The sequence below is a fragment of the Bombyx mandarina genome, chromosome 23, assembly GCF_030267445.1.
Source record: "Bombyx mandarina strain Sakado chromosome 23, ASM3026744v2".
Classification (NCBI taxonomy): domain Eukaryota; kingdom Metazoa; phylum Arthropoda; class Insecta; order Lepidoptera; family Bombycidae; genus Bombyx; species Bombyx mandarina.
This window is the reverse complement of record NC_143229.1, coordinates 6,654,582-6,675,139: the sequence shown is the minus strand read 5'-3', so window position 1 is coordinate 6,675,139 and position 20,558 is coordinate 6,654,582. Positions and strand designations below refer to the sequence as shown.

At 34.7% G+C, this 20,558-nt stretch overlaps 1 protein-coding gene and 1 long non-coding RNA gene across 2 annotated transcripts in view; one reads left to right on the top strand and one right to left on the bottom strand.

Moving 5' to 3' along the window:
• Positions 1–94: 94 nt before the first annotated feature.
• LOC114248809 (kelch-like protein 5) lies at positions 95–18,105 on the bottom strand. The gene is made up of 10 exons (XM_028182222.2): positions 17,645–18,105; positions 17,033–17,193; positions 16,054–16,256; positions 15,004–15,201; positions 14,273–14,455; positions 6,602–6,754; positions 6,351–6,511; positions 4,709–4,916; positions 2,455–2,644; positions 95–1,947 (listed from the first exon to the last, which is right to left on the bottom strand). The coding sequence occupies exons 1-10, from the start codon at positions 17,875–17,877 to the stop codon at positions 1,805–1,807; spliced, it is 1,833 nt and encodes a 610-aa protein (XP_028038023.2). The 5' UTR covers positions 17,878–18,105; the 3' UTR covers positions 95–1,804.
• Positions 18,106–19,670: 1,565 nt separating this feature from the next.
• The window catches only part of LOC149500134 (uncharacterized), a 43,730-nt gene continuing 42,842 nt past the window's right edge, over positions 19,671–20,558 (top strand). The window contains exon 1 of the long non-coding RNA XR_016325149.1: positions 19,671–19,741. This is a non-coding gene — a long non-coding RNA (uncharacterized LOC149500134). The remainder of the gene's footprint in view (positions 19,742–20,558) is intronic.

Below are 20,558 nucleotides of genomic sequence, written 5' to 3'. Positions count from 1 at the left end.
GTGTAATAACCTTTAGCTTGTTGACTTTGATAACAGTAGCAATAAACATCTAACAAAAACGGGATTAAGGACATCTCCAAGTGAAACTGCTGACTTTATTATTATTTGAATTTATTAAGGAATACTTAAGTTTCACATACATAGCATAGTATAATGTATTACTTCTACAAGGCTATAAGTAAGTACTTTCTTGCTTACTACATTTCCCTCGTGTTATATTTTAACTATCATGATAGTTTCGAGAACCACGTTTTTTTAAAATATCCATTTGATTCTTTTGTTACTTACTTAATATAAAGTATGACAAATATAAAAATAGTATTTACATAATTCATTTTACACCTTTTTTAATTTATTATATTTGAGTTTTCCTATACTAGAATCACAGGATGACAATATTATAAAAATGAAATTAAATAGAAACAGAAAAAATATAGGTTTACTATATATAAGTAAATTTTGTGAAAAAGATCACTTTTTATTGCATAGATGGGTGGACGAGCTCACATCTGGTGTTAAGTGGTTACTGGAGCCCATAGACATCTACAACGTGAATGCTGCCACCCACCCTGAGATATGAGTTCTAAGGTCTCCTCAGTACAGTAACAACGGCTGCCCCACCCTTCAAGCCGAAATGCATTACTGCTTCACGCAGAAATAGGCAGGGTCGTGGTACATACCCATGCGGACTCACAAGAGGTCCTACCACCTGTAATTATGCAAATTATAATTTTGCGGGTTGATTTTATTACACGATGTTATTCCTTCACCGTGGAAGTCAATCCTGAGCAGTTGATAGTTACGTATTCCATCAGAGAAATTGATACCCGCCTGCGGGATTCAAACACAGTTGCATCGTTCGAAACGAATGCACCGTACGTACGTCTTATCTTTAGGCGACGTCGACTTCTACCTTGGTACCTTTTTCTTTTTTATTGTGTGTTTTTGTGAACAACATGACGTCCCACTTAGAGTAAAGTGGTTACTGTGTCCAATAGACATTATCACAATGTGAATGCTTGAGAGACCCATTTGAAATATCTTATCCTACAAATTAGAACGTAAGATTGTTTCACGGTAAAAATAGATCGGATGGTGTGGTAGTTACTTAGGGGAGCGCATAATACGTCCTGGCATCAGTAAAAATATATCTATAAATTTGGTGAAAAAATTCACAAAACCTAAGTTTGTAATTTCACTACATTTTTCTAATTTATAAAAGTTAATTCTTACCCGGCGTCCATCTTTTTTATTATTTGTGTTACGCAACTTCTTTTTTACTTTTTGCGTAACAGCTCTAATTACATAAAAAAAAACGCCATTATCTAATTATATAAGATTGATTACAAAATATACCTAAAATTAAGAATAAACAGGATAATAGCTAGCAGTCTCCTAAATATAGTAAATATTAATAAAAACTAAATCCTTTTGAATGTTTTGCTTTGAGATCAATCAACATGTTATTTCCGTAATTTAGATTTATTAGGAAACTCTTACGTCTCTAACACCTGCATTATTGTGTATTTTATAAGCTGTAGTTTATAAAACGCTGTAACGTTCTACGTTTCAACATTATTATTTGGAATGGAAATATTAATTGCTATTGTGATAGAGGATACGCTATTTAAACGTATCCGCACGAAGTTCACAACACTATAAGGTTGATAAATATATTAAAGCTCAAACTTTACTGGGCAGATATTTAGAGAGGCAAAACGCCATCTTTAGGTAAACAGTTAGGTGACGAAGGACGTTCGCGCGAAGACGCAAGTACATAAGTTAATAATTGGTTTTCGTTGTATCAGAACAGATTCCTCGGCGGCGGTACTGCAACGACGGCGGCCCCAGCTCGGCCTGAGCTCAGAGGAGCGAGCTTGCGCCAACAGTTAGATTCCGAGTCGTATACTTCGACGACGCACAGGTACTGAACACCGTCGTACCCACCTGGATAACCGGAATAGTCATAATAATTCCATTAAGAAATTCAAAAAAGTTCAGTTGTTTAAACGTTAAAACAAAACGAATTTAAATGTACCAGTGGTCACCCGGTTGTCGAAATTCGACTATATAATTAATCGAAATTATAAGTTTGTACACTATTATGATTCTATTGTTAAAGACTAATTATTATACTTCTTTAAGCTCAGATTTCGCCAAGACTACACTTTAGACTTAGACAAACAATATTAAGCTATTCTCAATTTGACCACAGACTATAAGTTATAAGAATAGTTTGACATAAACAAATAGTATGTGTGTGTGTTAAATAAATGGTGTTTAATTTATTGATTTAATGTATTTTTTATGCATAAAAAAATTATTAGCATTCTGCACTCCTCTATATTCTCTATATGTGTGTGGAAAATTTCATACTCCTCTGTCGGCGCAATTTTCGTAAAAAGGCGTACAAAGTTTTTGCTTCACGTATTAATATATAGATAATACACTCACCCACAGCAACGATACGATCTCCAAGCAGACAGGATCCAATGGCGTCTCTCCCGTAAGACAGCCTCGCGAGCAGTACCCATGTATCGGCGACGGGGTCGTAACGTTCGACGCAGGCGAGTCTACCGCCGACGGTATTGGCTGGGGCTTCGTGACCTCCCAATGCATACAGATAGCCCCCGGCGGCACACACCTGGTTAAATTGTTTTATTTTACTAATTCAGAAGGTGCCTTGAAGGTGAAGGTTCTGTTTTTAAATACAAGGTCAAACAATTCTATCTCTCATCAACCGAATGATCATTGTTCTATACTCTTCCTATATACTGTGTTACTTATACTATTTTGTATTCAAGTTTAACAATATTTGCTATGTGTATGTGCATTACTATAATTCTCATGTTGTATTTGTTATTTTAGCTGTTCTACACACACTCATCACTTTTAATCATTATTCTCATAATCCTCTCGCAGGTCTGCTGGAAGAGATTGCTTAAAGAAATAAGCAGCGCCTTTATACATAATTTTCCTATTACTGTGTACTATGTCTTCTTTTTTGTGTGTACATAAATCAATAAATAAGGTGTATTATTTGTCGCTCGATTTCCGCATCCGCGATTGCTTCTGCTGATTGGCGATTATTTCTGCTATGCATTAATAATCACAATAATGACTTAACCGAACCGGAGAATATATCTTACTCAAACATACACATGTGACATCACGATTTTTGGATCAATCGCGAGCTACGAGCTCCTTGTGTTACTATAATTTTATTTTATTATTACTTATGTTATACATAAAAATGTTCCGATTGCTTCATTCCTCAAGAATTTTCTTTCAGTAAAACTGCGAGAAGAGTATCAGATCAGTTAAAAGTGATGAGCGGGTATAGACAAGCTATAAATAATGAAAATATACTTATTATCATGTTATTCAAAATATACTTATTAGCATGTTATTCAAATTACAGTCACAAAAATATTACATTTCGATGTACTGAACGATGTATTGACGTGAACGGACATAAAGTAGTAAATGAAGCGCATTTGGAACTAATATAGGTTCAATAATTTCGATGTAGTCAATATGATAGGCTATATACTGGGTGTTAGGAGACCGCTTCCAAAAACGAAGACAGACGATTTATGAAACTATCGTTTCATTTAGTTGTACTAACATGATGGACCGTAAATAATGCTAATAAAACGTTTTAAAAATATGATTTTTTTAAACTATTGCATAGCTTTTATCCCGGGCCTTGAGCGCGGCTTACTGTAATCATGAAATTTCGTAACGAAAAAAAACCTTACACCCTCACTCCGCCTACCATGTAGCTCGCGTTCAACACATTCACACGTTGCGCTTGTGTAGTGTTTGTGAATAAGCGCGTGGCGTGACGCCACACTGCATGCGCATCATGAAAAGTCTGCCCATCTCTCTCTCGCGCGGTCTAGCTTATGAGTGTGAAGGGGACAGTTAAGGTTTTGCTTTTATTAATGTTTAATATAGCGTGGTCTTGTTTTATTATTGTTTTAATATTAACTTATCATTGTCTAATTATAATTGTATAAGTTGATAAAAAATACTACGCAATAGCTTTACCGCGGCAGTTCCCGAGAGCCGCACGTGTTTTTTTTAAATCATGATCGATTTTTCCGTCCCTTCATCAAAGGTGTCATTAGTACTATCATCTGTTTTAATATTCGTTTTTTTTTCTTACCTACGCTGGTAGCCTGGAGCGGCTATTCCAGCGGAACCGTAACAAGTAGGTGAGCTCACGGGGCTCAAGCCTGACGTCGATGCTAACACGAACCCTGGCAAGAGCCGTGAGACTGAGGAGATCCGGCGAGAAACTCAGTGGGCTGTGTCTGAGAGTTATTTACTCGTTGAGCCCTTCGTCGCAAGCGACGGGTTCGACGAGGACGGTGACCGGTGCTTGAAGTACCTAGAAGCACCGTTAGTGGATCGGGAGGATCCGAGATGACGTGACCGCTAACACCCAGTCTCCTAACATCCAGTATGCGTTTCGGTTTGAAGGGTGGGGCAGCCGTTGTAACTATACTTCAGACTTTAGAACTTATATCTCAAGGTGGGTGGCGCATTTACGTTCTGGATGTCTATGGGCTCCAATAACCATTTAACACCAGGTGGGCTGTGAGCTCGTCCTCCCACATAAGTAACAAAAAAAAGACTTCTGTCAGTTTTATATTTTAAATAGGTTGGAATTTCATAAATAAAACGGATGGAGTGTGCGTACGCTGAGCCCGCCGCGGCGTTTGGTCATGGGGGCGCAATTGGTCCAGTGGTTGGTGGCGGGGTCGTAGCACTCGACGGAGCGCAAACAGGCGCAGCCGTCCCGGCCGCCCGCCGCGTACAGCCGCCCGCGCAGCGCCGCCACGCCGCACGTGCTGCGCGCGCCGCTCATCGGCGCCACCAGCGTCCACGTGCGCGAGCACGCGTCCCATCTGCACCAACACGCAATGTAGGACAATGTAGAACTCATGTCCATCGGGGCCAGAGGCGACGCGCGGGGGACAGCTCGCCCCACCTTCATCCGCCTCCCCGCATTTGTCTGACATCGAGTGTTGCCTTGACGGTTGTGACGCGCGCTTATCGATATCGAAAATTTACGCTAACGCTATTGTGTTTACGCTAACGCTATTGTTTTAACCGTGACCACTCCGCTATCAACAAGTTCAGGTAGAAAAAAACCTACTGAAAAAAGATACATACTGATTCCGACTCTGATCTGTCGGTTGTCTTTTAATTTGATAGTGATTGAATTGGAATTTAAAAAAATATTTGTTACATTAAACCAAATTGACAGCTATTGACTAAATCGGTTGTTATTGTCGACATTACCATAATTAACTAGGCCACAGCACTACCGCATTCCTCAGGATGGACATGAACTCGCGCGCCTGTACTCTGAGTGTGAGTCGTGCGTCGTCGGTTTGGAAGGTACGACTATACAATTGAGACTTCATATCGACGGGTGAAAGGCTATTTGGTTTAAGCGTCATTTTCGTAACTTTACAGCGGAGCCATTTAAAGTTTAAAATTTGAAGAAAATGTCACGACAAAAAACTACTTCAGCTATTTGAATGTTGTAAAACATCGAACTGTTGTTGCTAATCTATACTAATATTATACAGAGGAAAGATTTGTTTGTTTGTTTGTATTGAATAGGCTCCGAAACTACTGAACCGATTTGAAAAATTCTTTCACTGTTTGGAAGCTACACTATTCCCGAGTGACATAGGCTATAATCTTTTTTGAAAAAAAATAGGGATCCTTACTAAAACTCCAATAATGTAACCCAAGGTGTAAAAAAGTTACCTAAAATATTATTTACATTGCGTGTCCTGCGAAAACTATTGATGATAGAATAAAATAATGTACTACGACTTTGTAGAACACATTATTATTTACAAAAAATGTCGCGACAGCATATGTCTAACTATTATAGATATGCCGCAATAAGTGTTCTTTTATTTAAAAAAAATATAACAACGTCAAATATCGCCGAAATTTTTGTTAAAGTCCCGAGCGGAGCCGGAGCGGGCCGCTAGTATCAAATAAAACGGATCTGTAATTACAAAGATAAATGTCGCATATTAACCGAAACGCCGATTAAACCTAATAGCCTTTTACCCCTCGATATGTTTGTTCTGCCTAAGGTCAGCAGGCGCGATGTAACGATCGTGTCGATGCACAAGCGAACCATTCGGCTGACTACGGTATAGGGCTGCTTGCTGTGATTTTACATCAAAACTGCTTGAAACATTTATTAAAAATTACAGGTACACTGTTCAGAATTAATAGATGTCTCTCAAATATTAAAATTCACAGTGTATCGTCATAGGGTTCTAATAAAAGTACTAAAAAAATAAGTTTACCTTTCTACAGAATTCAAATAGATCCATCCATCGTGACCTCCTACGGCGTACACTGGAGCATGGGGCCCTTCTCCTAATACTGTCACACCTAACCCATGTCTGTGAGTGTTCATGGGAGCTAAAGTACTCCAACTCAGAGATGTTAAATCAAAACATTCAACCTAAAAACGACAAAGCAATTTAGTAGAACTACTGCTTCACAACCGAATCTGTTAAAAAAGTTATACAGTTCTGTTGTTCACTTAACTTACAGTATTCAAGGTTTTAAGCCCATCTCTGCCGCCTACGACAATTAGTTTATTCTGCATTACTGCAACACCAAACTGGAGTCTCCTAGCTCCAATTTTCATGAAAGGAGTCCAAGTATTAGTTCGTGGGTCATACATTTCCATGTTATTAGCACCCTGATAACAAAAAATAACAAAACGCTATATTAAGAGACAGCGTAAATTGGACACTAGACAAACATAAACAGTGAAAGTGATTATATGTAATTAATTTGAAATATGTTACAGAAACTTCACACTGTACTACATATTTTTAATGGGTTAAAAATCTCAAACAAATAGTTTGACGCAACGAAGGAGAAAAGGGTCACGATAATTTACGTGGATACTATAATAGTCGCGGGCTTAATGCTTTGCTCACTTTATCTGAACTTTATTTGAAGTCGTCATGGCCTAAAGGATAAGACGTCGGTGCATTCGTATGACGCGATGCACCGGTGTTCGAATCCGACAGGCGGGTACCAATTTTTCTAATGAAATATGTACTTAACAAATGTTCACGATTGACTTCCACGGTGAAGGTATAACATCGTGTAATAAAAACCAAACCCGCAAAATTATAATTTGCGTAATCACTGGTGGTAGGACCTCTTGGGAGTCCGCACGGCTAGGTACCACCACCCCGCCTATTTCCGCCGTGAAGCAGTAATGCGTTTCGGTTCGAAGGGTGGGGTAGCCGTTGTAACTATAGTGAGACCTTAGAACTTATATCTCGAGGTGGGTGGCGCATTTACGTTGTAGATGTCTATGGGCTCCAGTAACCACTTAACATCAGGTGGGCTGTGAGCTCGTCCATCCATCTAAGCAATAAAAAATAAAAAATAAAACTTTATCTATAGGATGGCCAAATTGTAAGAACTGAGACTTAGAACTCGTATCTCAAGGTGAGTGGCATTATTTACATTGTTGCATGTTTATGGACCCCGGTAACTGCTAACTGCTACTGAGTAAACCGTGAAACCGCGGACCGTGAACTGCCCATCAAAGCAATAAAAAAATTTGTATGCCATTCACAGAAGCTCAGTTTACAGAACAGGACAGCTGTTACACAACTGGGATTATTAAGCCTAAAGGTAGAAGTTCTGATATCCGTGACGTCAGTGATCACTCAAAACAACATTCAACTGTTTCCTTAGCGCCAGTACGTAAAAAAATTTTTTTTTTGTTTCATTTGTTTTGTTAATAACACATTTGACTATTATTCAGTGAATTAAATATCTTATAAATATTATAAAGAGGAAAGATTTGTTTGTTTGTTTGTTTCGAATAGGCTCCGAAACTACTGGACCGATTTGAAAAATTCTTTTTCCATTAGAAGCCGACATTGTCCCTGATGAACATAGGCTACTTTGTTTATTTTTTTTGGTTTAATGTTTGTTTTAATGTTTCCGAAGCGAAGCGAGGGCGGGTCGCTAGTATCTTATAAATTCATCAATGTAATATAAAACTGTAGGCTTAGTGCGAGTTTCAAAAATCGAATCGAATGACTCGCATCGAGTGTACGCTCTTCACGGTGAAACGTGCGGAGCTCTGAGTGCGAGTTACTCGATTTGCAGGACGTTTATTCATCTTTAGAAGCAATAATTTTTTCTTTTATATTGGTAGCATGCAAGTTTTTTTTTAAGGCGTTTAATTGAAATGCCAAGCTTTCTAACGATATTTATAATTAGTCGGGTAATGGGTAATGTACCTGTGCTTAGTGCGAGTTTTTTTAATTACTCAGTCGATGTTAATGTTATGTTTAATTTGTGTGAGTTTGTATCAGTGCCACCTAGTGGTACGCTTATGAATCTCATTTTGTGGGAGAGAGAAGGTTTGTTTATGTTGCTGTCTCATGTATCGAATAGCTTTACCGAAGTGAGCCTCTCGATTATTGTATGTGCGAGTGCGAGTTACAAATTAATGGATTTTGAGAATATTTCTTCACTTTGAAGCAAGTTAAGTAGTCACTAAAAATTTTGCCGTGAAACCAATACAATATCAAGATTTTTTCTTTCGTTTTTAATAATAATGTTGTTTTTAAGGTTTTATCTATTCTAATGGTTTATACACATATATTTTTTCGGTTAGAAAATTTTATAGACGTCTAGCTAGTTGTAAATACATATTAATTCTTTGCTTTTTCATTTAATTCTTATTAAATCATTGCTTTTTTTAAAGAGTTGTTTGATGAGAGAGAGAGAGAGCGAGATAGTTTTTTTTTTTTTATTGCTTAGATGGATGGACAAGCTCACAGCCCACCTGATGTTAAGTGGTTACTGGAGCCCATAGACATCTACAACGTAAATGCGCCACCCACCTCGACATATAAGTTCTAAGGTCTCAGTATAGTTACAACGGCTACCCCACCCTTCGAACCGAAACGCATTATTGCTTCACGGCGGAAATAGGCGGGGTGGTGGTACCTACCCGTGTGGACTCCCAAGAGGTCCTACCACCAGTGAAAGAGTATTCTTTATTGTACACAAAATGAATAAATATTGTGATACATTTTTTCTTGGTCTTATCGCTAAGAGTGATCTCTTCCAGACAACCATTAGATGGGCAAGAATAATTTCGAAATGAATTGCACAATGTGTATCTATCTATTATAGAAATATATACACACACGCACATACACACGCGCACACACACACACACGCGCGCGCAATATACATATTTACAGGTACATAGGTACAGATTTATATTTATAAATTATATAGAAATTTGAACAATGTAATAATAATTTTGCTTCTTTACACATTTATAAATAAGGATGGATGCTCGTAATAATTTTAGTATATTTGGGCCACCTAATGAAGATCATCAACACTATTACCGTAAATACAATCATTTTATAAACGTTCAACGGGTAAAAGATTAAACCTATGTAAAACATAATTTCTTTAATTAAAAAAAGCTGAAATAATTACCTATTCCAAGATTAATTATGTTAAGTATGTCTAAATATGTAATTACAATTAAATAAATTCTATAATAAACTTCTAATTCCAATACTTCTATTAAAGTTACTAAAAAAATATGTTTATGCTGGGCAGTTTTCGTGTATTTTAAAGGTTACGCCATTACGGCAAAGTTTGTTTACGAAATTGCACCCTTAGAATGGAAGTGGTATAACAAAAAAATTTAAGATTAGTTTTATATTTCAAAACACTTATGTATTATTATTAAGAACATACATTTTAAGTAGGTAATACGTGCAGCAAAAATGTTGGACTCCTTTTTACGAAAATTGCGCGGACGGAGAAGTATGAAATTTCCCACACTCATAGAGAATATAGAGAAGTAGTGCAGATTGCTAATTTTTTTTTTAATTGTGCATAAACAATAAAAAATAAACTAAATGAATAAAAAAACCTTACACACATTACCATGTATTTGACACACACACACACACACATGCATTTATACTTTTTTTGTTTATTGATTTATCAATCTGTGGTCAAATTGAGAATAGATTAATATTTTTGTCTTTAATATTATTTTTCTATAATGTAGCCTTGGCGACATAGAGCAATGATTATTATAGAAATGATGATAATAGAAAGGTGACAATAGAACTATAATAATGTTCAAACTTAAAATTTAAATAAATTATGGTCAAATTTCGACCACTGGACTACCATTAGTAGATAATAATAAAATCATTTATTTCCTTTCACACAGATTTAGATTATTACAGGCAGCCTACAAGGAAACAACAAAAAAACAAAACACTATTATATCATTTCTGGCAAGCAGCTCAACATTTGCACTTGTATATTATTAATAGGAATTTTATTAAGAATATTGACAATTTATGAGGAATTTGACAAGTACGGATTAGTTATAGATATATGTAGTTACATATTGTAAATTAAATTAGTTTTATAAGTGCAATAAAAATAATTTAAATGATAAAATGATAAAGCCATACCTTTTTCCAATGTGACGATTAGAGGGTATCCTATTTTTCTTTTCTATATTATTCTATCAGCTTATAAAATTAAACAGTCTCTTTTAGTCTAGAAAAGGACAAAGTACTCTTTCTGTCTTTTTCAAATAAAATGGCATGCCTTAAAGTGTTTAAACCGAAAAACTAAAAAAATACAATTATTGTATTACAATATTGAAGTTTACCAGAAACTAAGAATTTTGGGTTGAGCCACTTTAATTCTAAAGGTACAAAATAGTATTGAACACGTGACATTACCCGAATAATTTTGAAAGTAGTTGGTTCCCATTAAAATGCTGTTAAAATGCGTTGTATTTCATTTAGACGGTCTAATGCCAAAACATCACGTGCTACCAATATACGAGAAATAATATTATTGCTGCTCTCGGTGAATAAACGCCCTGCGAAGCGAGTAGCATATCTCAACTCACACTCACAATTCTTCATTTTTCACCGTATAGAACGTAAACTCGATTTGATTTTGATTTATTCATTTACAATTGAACAACTAGGAAAAAAAGATGAAAAGACATTTTGAAGGGACCGCGAGGAGCTAAATTGTGTGAATTGTTTTATTTTGTCTATTTAATGTTTCTTAGTTTATGCGTATTTAATATTTCTTCGTGTATAAGTGTAATTTTGAGACCGTCCTGGCCTAAAGGTTAAGGCGTCCGGTGTATTCGTATCTTGCAATGCACCGGTGTTCTAATCCCGCCGGCGGGTTTCAATTTTTCTAATGAAATACGTACTTATCAAATGTTTACGATTGACTTTCACTGTAAAGGAATAGCATCATGTAATAAAAATCAAACCCGCAAAATTAATTTTTGTAATTACTGGTGGTAGGACGTCTTGTGAGTCCGCACGGGTAGGTATCACCACCCTGCCTATTTTTGCCGTGAAGCAGTAATGCGTTTCGGTTTGAAGGGTGGGACAACCGTTGTAACTATACTGAGACCTTAGAACTAATATCTCAAGGTGGGAGGCGGCATTTGCGTTGTAGATGTCTATGGGCTCCGGTAACCACTTAAGATTAGGTGGGCCGGGAGCTCGTCCACCCATCTGTGCAATAACAAAGTAACGTGGGTTTATTAACTGCTTAGTATCTGTGAAAGTGCGAAAATTTTAAAAAATTAAACAAAACCGCTGGACGTAGCTTCTCGAAGTCTTCGAAAAGGTCCACTGAAAAAAATCTCAGTATATAATCAGCATTTTGCAGAGATTATATTTTATCCCATATTATCTGATCTCATTTCATTTCATTCCATGCCAATTGATTAATGCTTAAAATTAATCAAATCCATTTCACTCCATATTATCATTTTTCATAAAAAAATATTAGGCTCTATGGCATGATATTTTTGCCTCTCTAGTTGGAAAAATAAAACTACTAAAGAAATACTCGATCGAAACGTTAAAATCCACTAATTTGTAACACGCACTCGCACAAATGTCATTCGTAGTACTCATTTCGGTAAAATTACTCGGTTACGAGATCACAACGTTAATATGAACTCGCACTCACAAAATAACACCGAGTACGTTTGCCGCTAGGGGCGCTGTTCCAATTGCATACAGATTTGAGCAAACTGGCTCGCTAGTGAGAACGTTACAAAACTCGCACTAAGCACACTGGTCTACTTTCAGTGGCTAGGTGCGTGATATTGTCGCGAGATATTCTTCGATCAACAAATGAAAAGGCATATGTTAAACAACCTTTAATGTTAAATGAACCTTATGCGCCAACAAATAAAGTAACTTTTCCCGTTGTAGCTTTGAGAACTAACATCGTTTTGTTTTATTTATTTTTGCTTCTTGAAATTTCAATTTCTATTTACTACAGGAGGTAACGGAGTCGCGTTGAACACTAAAATAATTTATTAAATGAATAAAAGTAAAAGTTGTTTACTTTTTATGTTTTGAGGATTTATGTTTGTTGGTATCTATACATTACTTATTATTTTATTAGCGTTACGTTTTGTGTAATAGATATTTTTATAGTATATTTTTATGTTTTCGCGACTAGTACATATAATAAAACAACGTTTAAACGGTTTTAAGCGCGATATTTTTATTACAATGCTTCGGCCACGTTTCAGTAGCCGTGAACACGGAAGGCAAAGATGTCCAGTGTCAATGAGTGGAGTTCTTAGCTGGCTTATAAAAGTAATCTCTTCTTTCTCTGGCGACAACCGAGACCCATTCTGCACACGTGATTGCTAGGAAAGCTAAAATAAAAAAGGAAAGCTAAGTATCCAATGAGAATCCAACAAACAGACACAAAAGCAGAATTAACCAATTTTAACTAACCAATTTTGAAGTACTGCTAACAAATTTTAAAAAATTATTACAACAAATCTACTCCATGCATTTACTTTTCTGTTAAACAAAAATTTTGTCCAAGTGTTTGCGAGCCTTGGCCAACATTTGTAGCGGTGGTTAAAAATCGGTAATTTTGTTTAAAATTTAATATTATTTATTAGTTTATAGCTTAAAATATAACTTATACTTCATGTACTTACCGAAAGTAAGATACTCCGGCCGTTACATTGCATTTTCGGACATTTTTTGCAACTTTTAAATACACACAACGGCATTGTGAGACGGGTTGACATTGGCTGGGTCTGAAGTGAACTAAACAAAATAAGAGCTCACATTTCAAGTGCGCTGTTATTTAACGAGACGGATTTTTGCGCCGACCCGAAATCTAGTTACTATTGTTGATCGAAGGAGATATTCATGACATGATTCATTTGTACATGATTGACATAATTTTTTTATTTTATTTTTTTATTGCTTAGATGGGTGGACGAGCTCACAGCCCACCTGATGTTAAGTGTTTACTGGAGCCCATAGAAATCTACAACGTAAATGCGCCACCCACCATGAAATTTCAAAAAATAAATTAAAAAAAAAAATACAATTGGCGGGCAACCTCAAACAGTTAGATATTCAGAGTAAGACTAATTTATTGTTTGCGATAATTAATTGTGTTATCGTTAATCACTATAATGCAACGCCGGTAAGAGTAACGCCATCTATCGCCGAATAGCCGAAATGAATACCGAAGGAACTTGTAACGCCGAGAACGCTCGAGAAGTACAAAGCCATCTATTGTCCTATAGTGGAAACACATATCAATACTACTAGATTTGCCCAGAATGTTCTCGATAAATCTAAGGGTGTCGTATCGACTATAAAAGCTTTGCAGAGATGACTAGAAGTCAGTCAGTAAAGGGATATCCTCGAAGAAAAACAGCGAACGGATCACCTGAAGCGAATTGGAAGAAGTGAAGTGTGAATTTTAAAGTGTTCGTTTGTTTTAAGTGTTAATACAGTTTTAATTTGCACTTTGGTAGAATTTTTATTTATCCCAAACCACAACGCGTAACAATAATGAACATTTTGTTAAGGTAAATATTGTTAAAACAACAGCATCAATATATAAGTAAATACTTAGTGGAGAGTTTAAATGTTTCGTTTTAAGGTTATGTATATTAGCAATCGAATAGTTATAAAAGATAAAATATATTTTTTGGGTTTGAAACAGAAATGAGACAAATCCAAAAAAACTGGTGTTGCGTTGTAGGCAGATGCTTAGTTGTCAACATTACGCATCTGTTCTTGATATTCTCTTTGCCTTTTATCATTATTTTGATTATTGTAATTTCTACAGCTATTCAGATAATTCTTTAGCTTACTTTATAGCCATCCATGCCTCCAATAGCCAAGAGACGTCCAATGGTGGAAGTTCTTGGCCTAGTTCTGTGTGAGAAAAGCAGTGAACGTCTTTCTGGGAGTAGATGCCATTTTACTGCTTCCATAATTAAAGGTTGACACTCTGGTACATTGCCACATGCTTGTTCCACTTTATCTATTAAGTACTGAAAATAAATTGTGATTAATACTTTGTTTTCTTTGAAACAAATTGTTTTGTTATAAAACGCTTTGAATAAAAGCACTTTTACTGTCTATATAGGTTCATTTTATACAGAATATATTACAATGCGCTGAATGCCTGGCCATTTACGGTCATGGTCAAAGACAAAAAATAATAATTTAAAGGCGTATGCTATCACTTCAAGTCATTCACAGCACCATAAATTACTAGAATACCATACAAAAAGTCTCAGAAAAATCAATGAGATTCAAAAAAGTTATGATCTGAAAATTCTTAATCAAAAATCAATAAGCGGAAGGAATAAAGGCTTAAGATTTCCTGACTGAATACAAACACTATTAATAATGATACGAATACTTCACTCATCCTCACTCACTTCGATATTCAGGCAGTTATCTACTGTATTATACTATATCTATAGCCTAGTCCTTGTTTTATTATTATTTGCAATGGATCATATTTACTAACGATCGATGATCAATCAAGTTTTAATATATCACAAGATCTAATTAAATATAACAACAATCCTACCTCAGACGAAAGTAAGGGTAATTTAATTAGCTTCAGTAATGTTGGCAAATAATTTTCTCTGTTAGCACTGTCATGCTGTACCCATGTCATGAGACTTTCAAATACATTTTCTTCAGTCACCACATTGAGATCATCAGATTTCAGCAGACTTGATAATTGGTCTGATTGTAGACCTAAAAACTCCTGATGTTTTACAACCTAAAATAACGGATTACAACAAGCTATAGTTCATAATACATAGCAGAAAACATAGCAGAATAAAATTTTTTTTTTAGATTTCCTCTTTTAGCTTTAGATTTCTTCTTTTCATAGTGTAATAAATCAAACCCGCAAAATTATAATTGGCGTAATTACTGGTGGTAGGACCTCTTGTGAGTCCGCACGGGTAGGTACCACCACCTCGCCTATTTCTGCCGTGAAGCAGTAATGCGTTTCGGTTTGAAGGGTGGGGTAGCCGTTGTAACTATACTGAGACCTCAGAACTTATATCTCAGGATGGCAAAGCAATAAATAAAAAATAAAAAAGCCAGTTTGTGACAAGGGAATTGTTTTTTATAGTTCAGTGTTTTTTTTCAGTTTGTGGTTAATTTATAACTGTTTTATTATAGAGGGCATCGATCGTAGATCTTATTTGGCTGCTTCCAAACTGATGGACATTGGTATTGATATTACTTTTTGATGATTATTTTATAAATGTTTTGTCTCTTATGATTGTTTTTAAGCTTAGTTTATTCAAACTCGTTTTCTCCTCAATAGTATAAAATGAAGTTGAGAATCTGAGACTTTTTCTTTGTTTATTTCTTTTAAGCCACATAATTGATTAAGATATAACTTTCTTTAGTTAAAAGAGTGATAAACTAGGAATGTTTGAGTACATAGTTTGTTATTTTGTACAAAATGCCTTGACTATGACAGTGTTATGTTAAAAAAATACTTAAGTTTACAGGGTTAATGCTAACCAAATCACACGAGGAAGTGTAGTCTACATGGGACAGAAGGCTAGTATAAAAATATTTCGAGAAAACTGTTTCAACAGCTACAAATCTATACCTGCATAAAATTTTGGTATGTGTATTTCAAAGCTGCTTTGTTTAAATCAATGCAGGACTGTTGTTCCGCAAATAGAGCTATTCCCAAACAATTACAAGGATCCAATTGCTTTTTAAGATAAGCACAGCATGCATTTGTTACTGAATGTAGCTGTAGTAAACTTGCTGTTGACAGGAGAACTTCTACAGTTTCTTCTCTTAGTTCTGTGAAAAATAAAATAGATTCATTATATTTAATACAACCAGTAATTATAAGTGATTGATATATTCCAAAGAAGAGTCAAAGGATTAGGCCAACACAAAATAATAAAAACAAAAGTTGCTATGAATATAAATATTCATAGCAACTTTTGTTCTGATATATATCTGATATATTCTGATACAAGAATGACTATTATTGTTCAATACAAAAATGTTGTATTTGAGACAAAATATTTCTTGAGATAATGATCATAATAAGAATTCAGATTTTTCTTCCAGCTCCAAAAGCCATTTTGTACCTTGTGGTAGCCTAGAATAGCTCTATTCTATCTCTTCCTGTGGGTGTTTTAACTGAGATATTAACCTGACAATGGATAGCAACATCTTAAGTGTATTATAACAATATATTGAGATGGCTAATCAACATTTACTTATAGGTAGGGTGTATTGTGGCTTGTAGAGGTAGTAGTAATAGTAGATAGTATCATGATCCTGCCTTTTTCTACTGTATAGTAATCTGGTGTTTCAGTTTGAAGGACAACATAGGCATTATGATCTCTATTGAGACTTTTCTATTCTGTCTCAAGGTAGGTGGTGGCATTTAAATTGTTTTGTCTTTGGCCCTCAATAATCACTGAACTAGGTAGACCATAAACTTAACAGACCATCTACAGAAATATAATAAGATATGTTGTGGGTATTTATTTATCTGCATCACTAAGAAAGGAAAAATATGTTCTTTTATTTGTATCTAGTATATTAATGGCTAATAAATTAACCTATTGTGCCTGTGTAGCAATAGTGAACAAGAGCCTGTAGTGCCTGTGAGTCAATGCGCTCAAGTGTTATTTCCGTTAACTGAGCCTCACGCAGTGAACCCGTAAACATGGCTGCAAAGTACTCACTGCATGATGCCAATAATACTTTGTGTGCTGGTATCCTAAAATAAAACACAAATATTGAAAATTTTATTCTCTCATCTTTGATTAACTTGGCAGTAAGTTATTCAAAATTGTGACTTTCAAGTTATGACTAAGTTATTCAAACAAATCATACTTTTATATGGATAGCATGATTTGTTTCATATTTATTCTTTGTTAATTTCTAAGCAAGGATAAATATATACTATAATAAATACTGTCTTATGATTTTTGTAATTTCAAGAGCTCTTTTGAAATAAAGTTTAATATAGTTTCAATAATTTCAATTTACAAGCAAATTTTTTTTTTTTCTGGAAGCTCAGTATCTTTACCCTATGTAGTCAAAAGCGAATGAAATGTATTTAAAACTATATGTTTTAAACCTTGTTTTTTAAAGCATAATTGCTTTATTTAAAATAGCTTCGAATCAAAGCCAAAATAACCGAATTTATAACTAATCTAAAAGCTTACCTGCATCCATCTGCGATTAAAAATACGTCGCACAATTTCTGTGATTGATAGTATCCGTAAATATTTTTTAAGGCTACTTCAGCGTGTCCCTTATCACAAAAGAACTCATCTTGACTAGATGAACTGGAAAGACTTAGTTGACTAAGTTCTCGAGGTAGTCCTTCATCAATGGAATTTGTGGATATATTGTCTTTCGTAGTTTCTGGCTTATGAGAATCAGATCCAGACATCATTAGACAATAGAATTTTAATTTTATTTTAGAACGCTAGTCGGAATAAGAGCAATTTATAACAGAACAAAGACAACAAAAGCACAAGATAATACAAAATAATGAATATTTTTCAATCAATGCGCATTAGGAAATGAACAATGCAGTGAAGATTACTCGAAATTTAAAAACAAAGCGCTATTCCCTGACAGAACAGTCACTGACCTTTCTTTCTGTTTATTTCATTATGGCAATGCTGTTATTGCCAGTGTTGAATTTACAGTCAGTATGTAGGTACCGGTAAAACGGGGTGATTAGGGACAAATCCCAACTTGAACAATTTTAAGGTATGTAGTTGTTGATGTATAAAATGCTATATCAGGATCAAAATTATTGAGTCTTGGGGGTATCTTTGTTATTCAATTTAAAACTATGCAATTAGCATTCCAGTTTAAGCAAAAAGTTGTGATATCCCGATTTGCCCGGAAATTGGGGTTAATGGGGTTGAAATTAGTGTCAATTAATAATTTTGCTAGGGCTGCCACCACTTGGTTTTTATTAATTATTTAATTTATTTATTTAGTTGCACCAACAAAGTGATCATTTATATATAATATTATTATCTGGTTTAAGAGGTTAGGTGTGTCGGTTATTCCATGGATTAATTTGTATAGAAATATACCACCCATTAGTTTCCTCCGGTTAAAAATAGGGTCAAGATTAAAGTGACGAAGTATGTCTCCATAGCTGGGTAACTTCCTACCCAGACTGTAGCTGTAAGACAAGTTCCATAGAAACCGTTTCTGGACACTTTCCAATCGTTTCTTGTATATCTCATAATAACGTTTCCACACAATGCAGCAATATTTTAATGTACTGCGTACGAGAGCATTATATATATTTTATATATAATTCGATCTAAATATCCCTTTATTATGATGCGTAAGTCATTTATTATATATTAATGCATGTATTTATTCATTTATTATGTATTTTTCTGCCTCTTCATTTAAACATTTTTGTCCACCTTGAGATTTCATTGTTGTTGTTACATGTCTGTGCAAAACCGACTTACTTATATTAAATTGTTTAGCTATTGTAACTATAGACTTATTCTTAATTTGATAGGCATTGATGTTTTTAATATTAAGGGATCATATCTCTTATAAGGCTCTTTCAAAACAACACGTAACTGATAATATAAATATTTGCCAAACAATAAAATAACGCATTAGTAATTAAAAAAAAGTTCAAGATAAAAACATCATAAATAAACCAGATTCTTAACAACACATTTAAAAAAGATTGTTATAACTACATAGGCATCCCTACAAACCTGTATTTATTTATACTTAACTCGTTCCCATTGAACTCATTTTCATCCCAATTGACCCCCTTATCGTTGTTATTTGTACCTGAGATGTCCCCATTATTCCCAAAAACAACAGATTTTTACATGTTATTTTATGTTATCAAAAAAAACATTTAAACCAATAACAACGGAGACTTAGCTTTAATATATATATGATGGCCCAAGCACTAAATATCGTTTATAAATCACAGTCGTCTTCTATTACTGTCAAATAAATAAAAGAGAACAAAGTTTCTAGCACTAAAATAATTATCACCACAAGAAGTTAATTTGAAATGCGATTTTTTAAATGCTAGCAGCTATTGTCATGCATATTCAGAGTTCCTTCGTGAACTTTCAATATTCTACTATTACACTACATAAAAGGGAAGATTTTGCCACGAATTTATAATATAATATTGAGCTCTCAATCCCTAATCACCCCGTTCTACGGTACCTACTTATTTAAGTACTAGAACCTATAATGTCGTTTATTGTTTGTTGTTTGCCGAGTACGATTTTAGGAATGGAAATGAGGTACCGGTAAAATGGGGCGATTAGGGACAAATTCCAACTTTATGACCAATTTTAAGGTAGTTGTTGATGTATATAATGCTATATCAGGATCAAAATGATTGAGTCTTGGGGGCATCTTTGTTATCCAATTTAAAACTATGCAACTAGCATTCCAGTTTAAGTAAAAAAAGCAAAAATAGATGTAATCCCTATTTACCCGGAAATTGCGGTTAATTGGGACGAAATGAGAAATTTGCTAGGGTTGGCACTACTTGGTTTTAATTAATTAATTTATTTAGTTGCACCAACAAAGTGATATATAAATATATATATAACTAAAACTTGATTACATTTATTTACTTATGGTTAATTTATATTTACTTGGGAAATGATCCGCGATAGATTTTTCCTGTAAGTTGTGAGACAATTAAAAAAAAACATCTATTTCATCACTTAAAATTAGTTCAGCGCAACCGGACAACTCCGAATGAACATTGACGGAGACCACGCTACCGTGGACATTATTGTTGTCCCAAAGGATTCTGTATATGGGAGAGTAAGCACCAAAATTCGAACGAGTGGGCTTATCTAAAAATAGAAAACAATACGTAACTGATAATATAAATATTTACCAAACAATAAAATAACACATTGATAATTTTAAATAAAAGTTCTAGACAAAACGTCATGAATAAGACTAATTTTTACCAACAAATTTAAAAAATATTGTTTTAACTACATAGACAACCCTACAAACCTGTACCTATTTATACTTAGCTCGTTTCCATTTTACGTATTCTCATCCCAATTGACCCCTTTTTTGTTGTTATTTGTACCT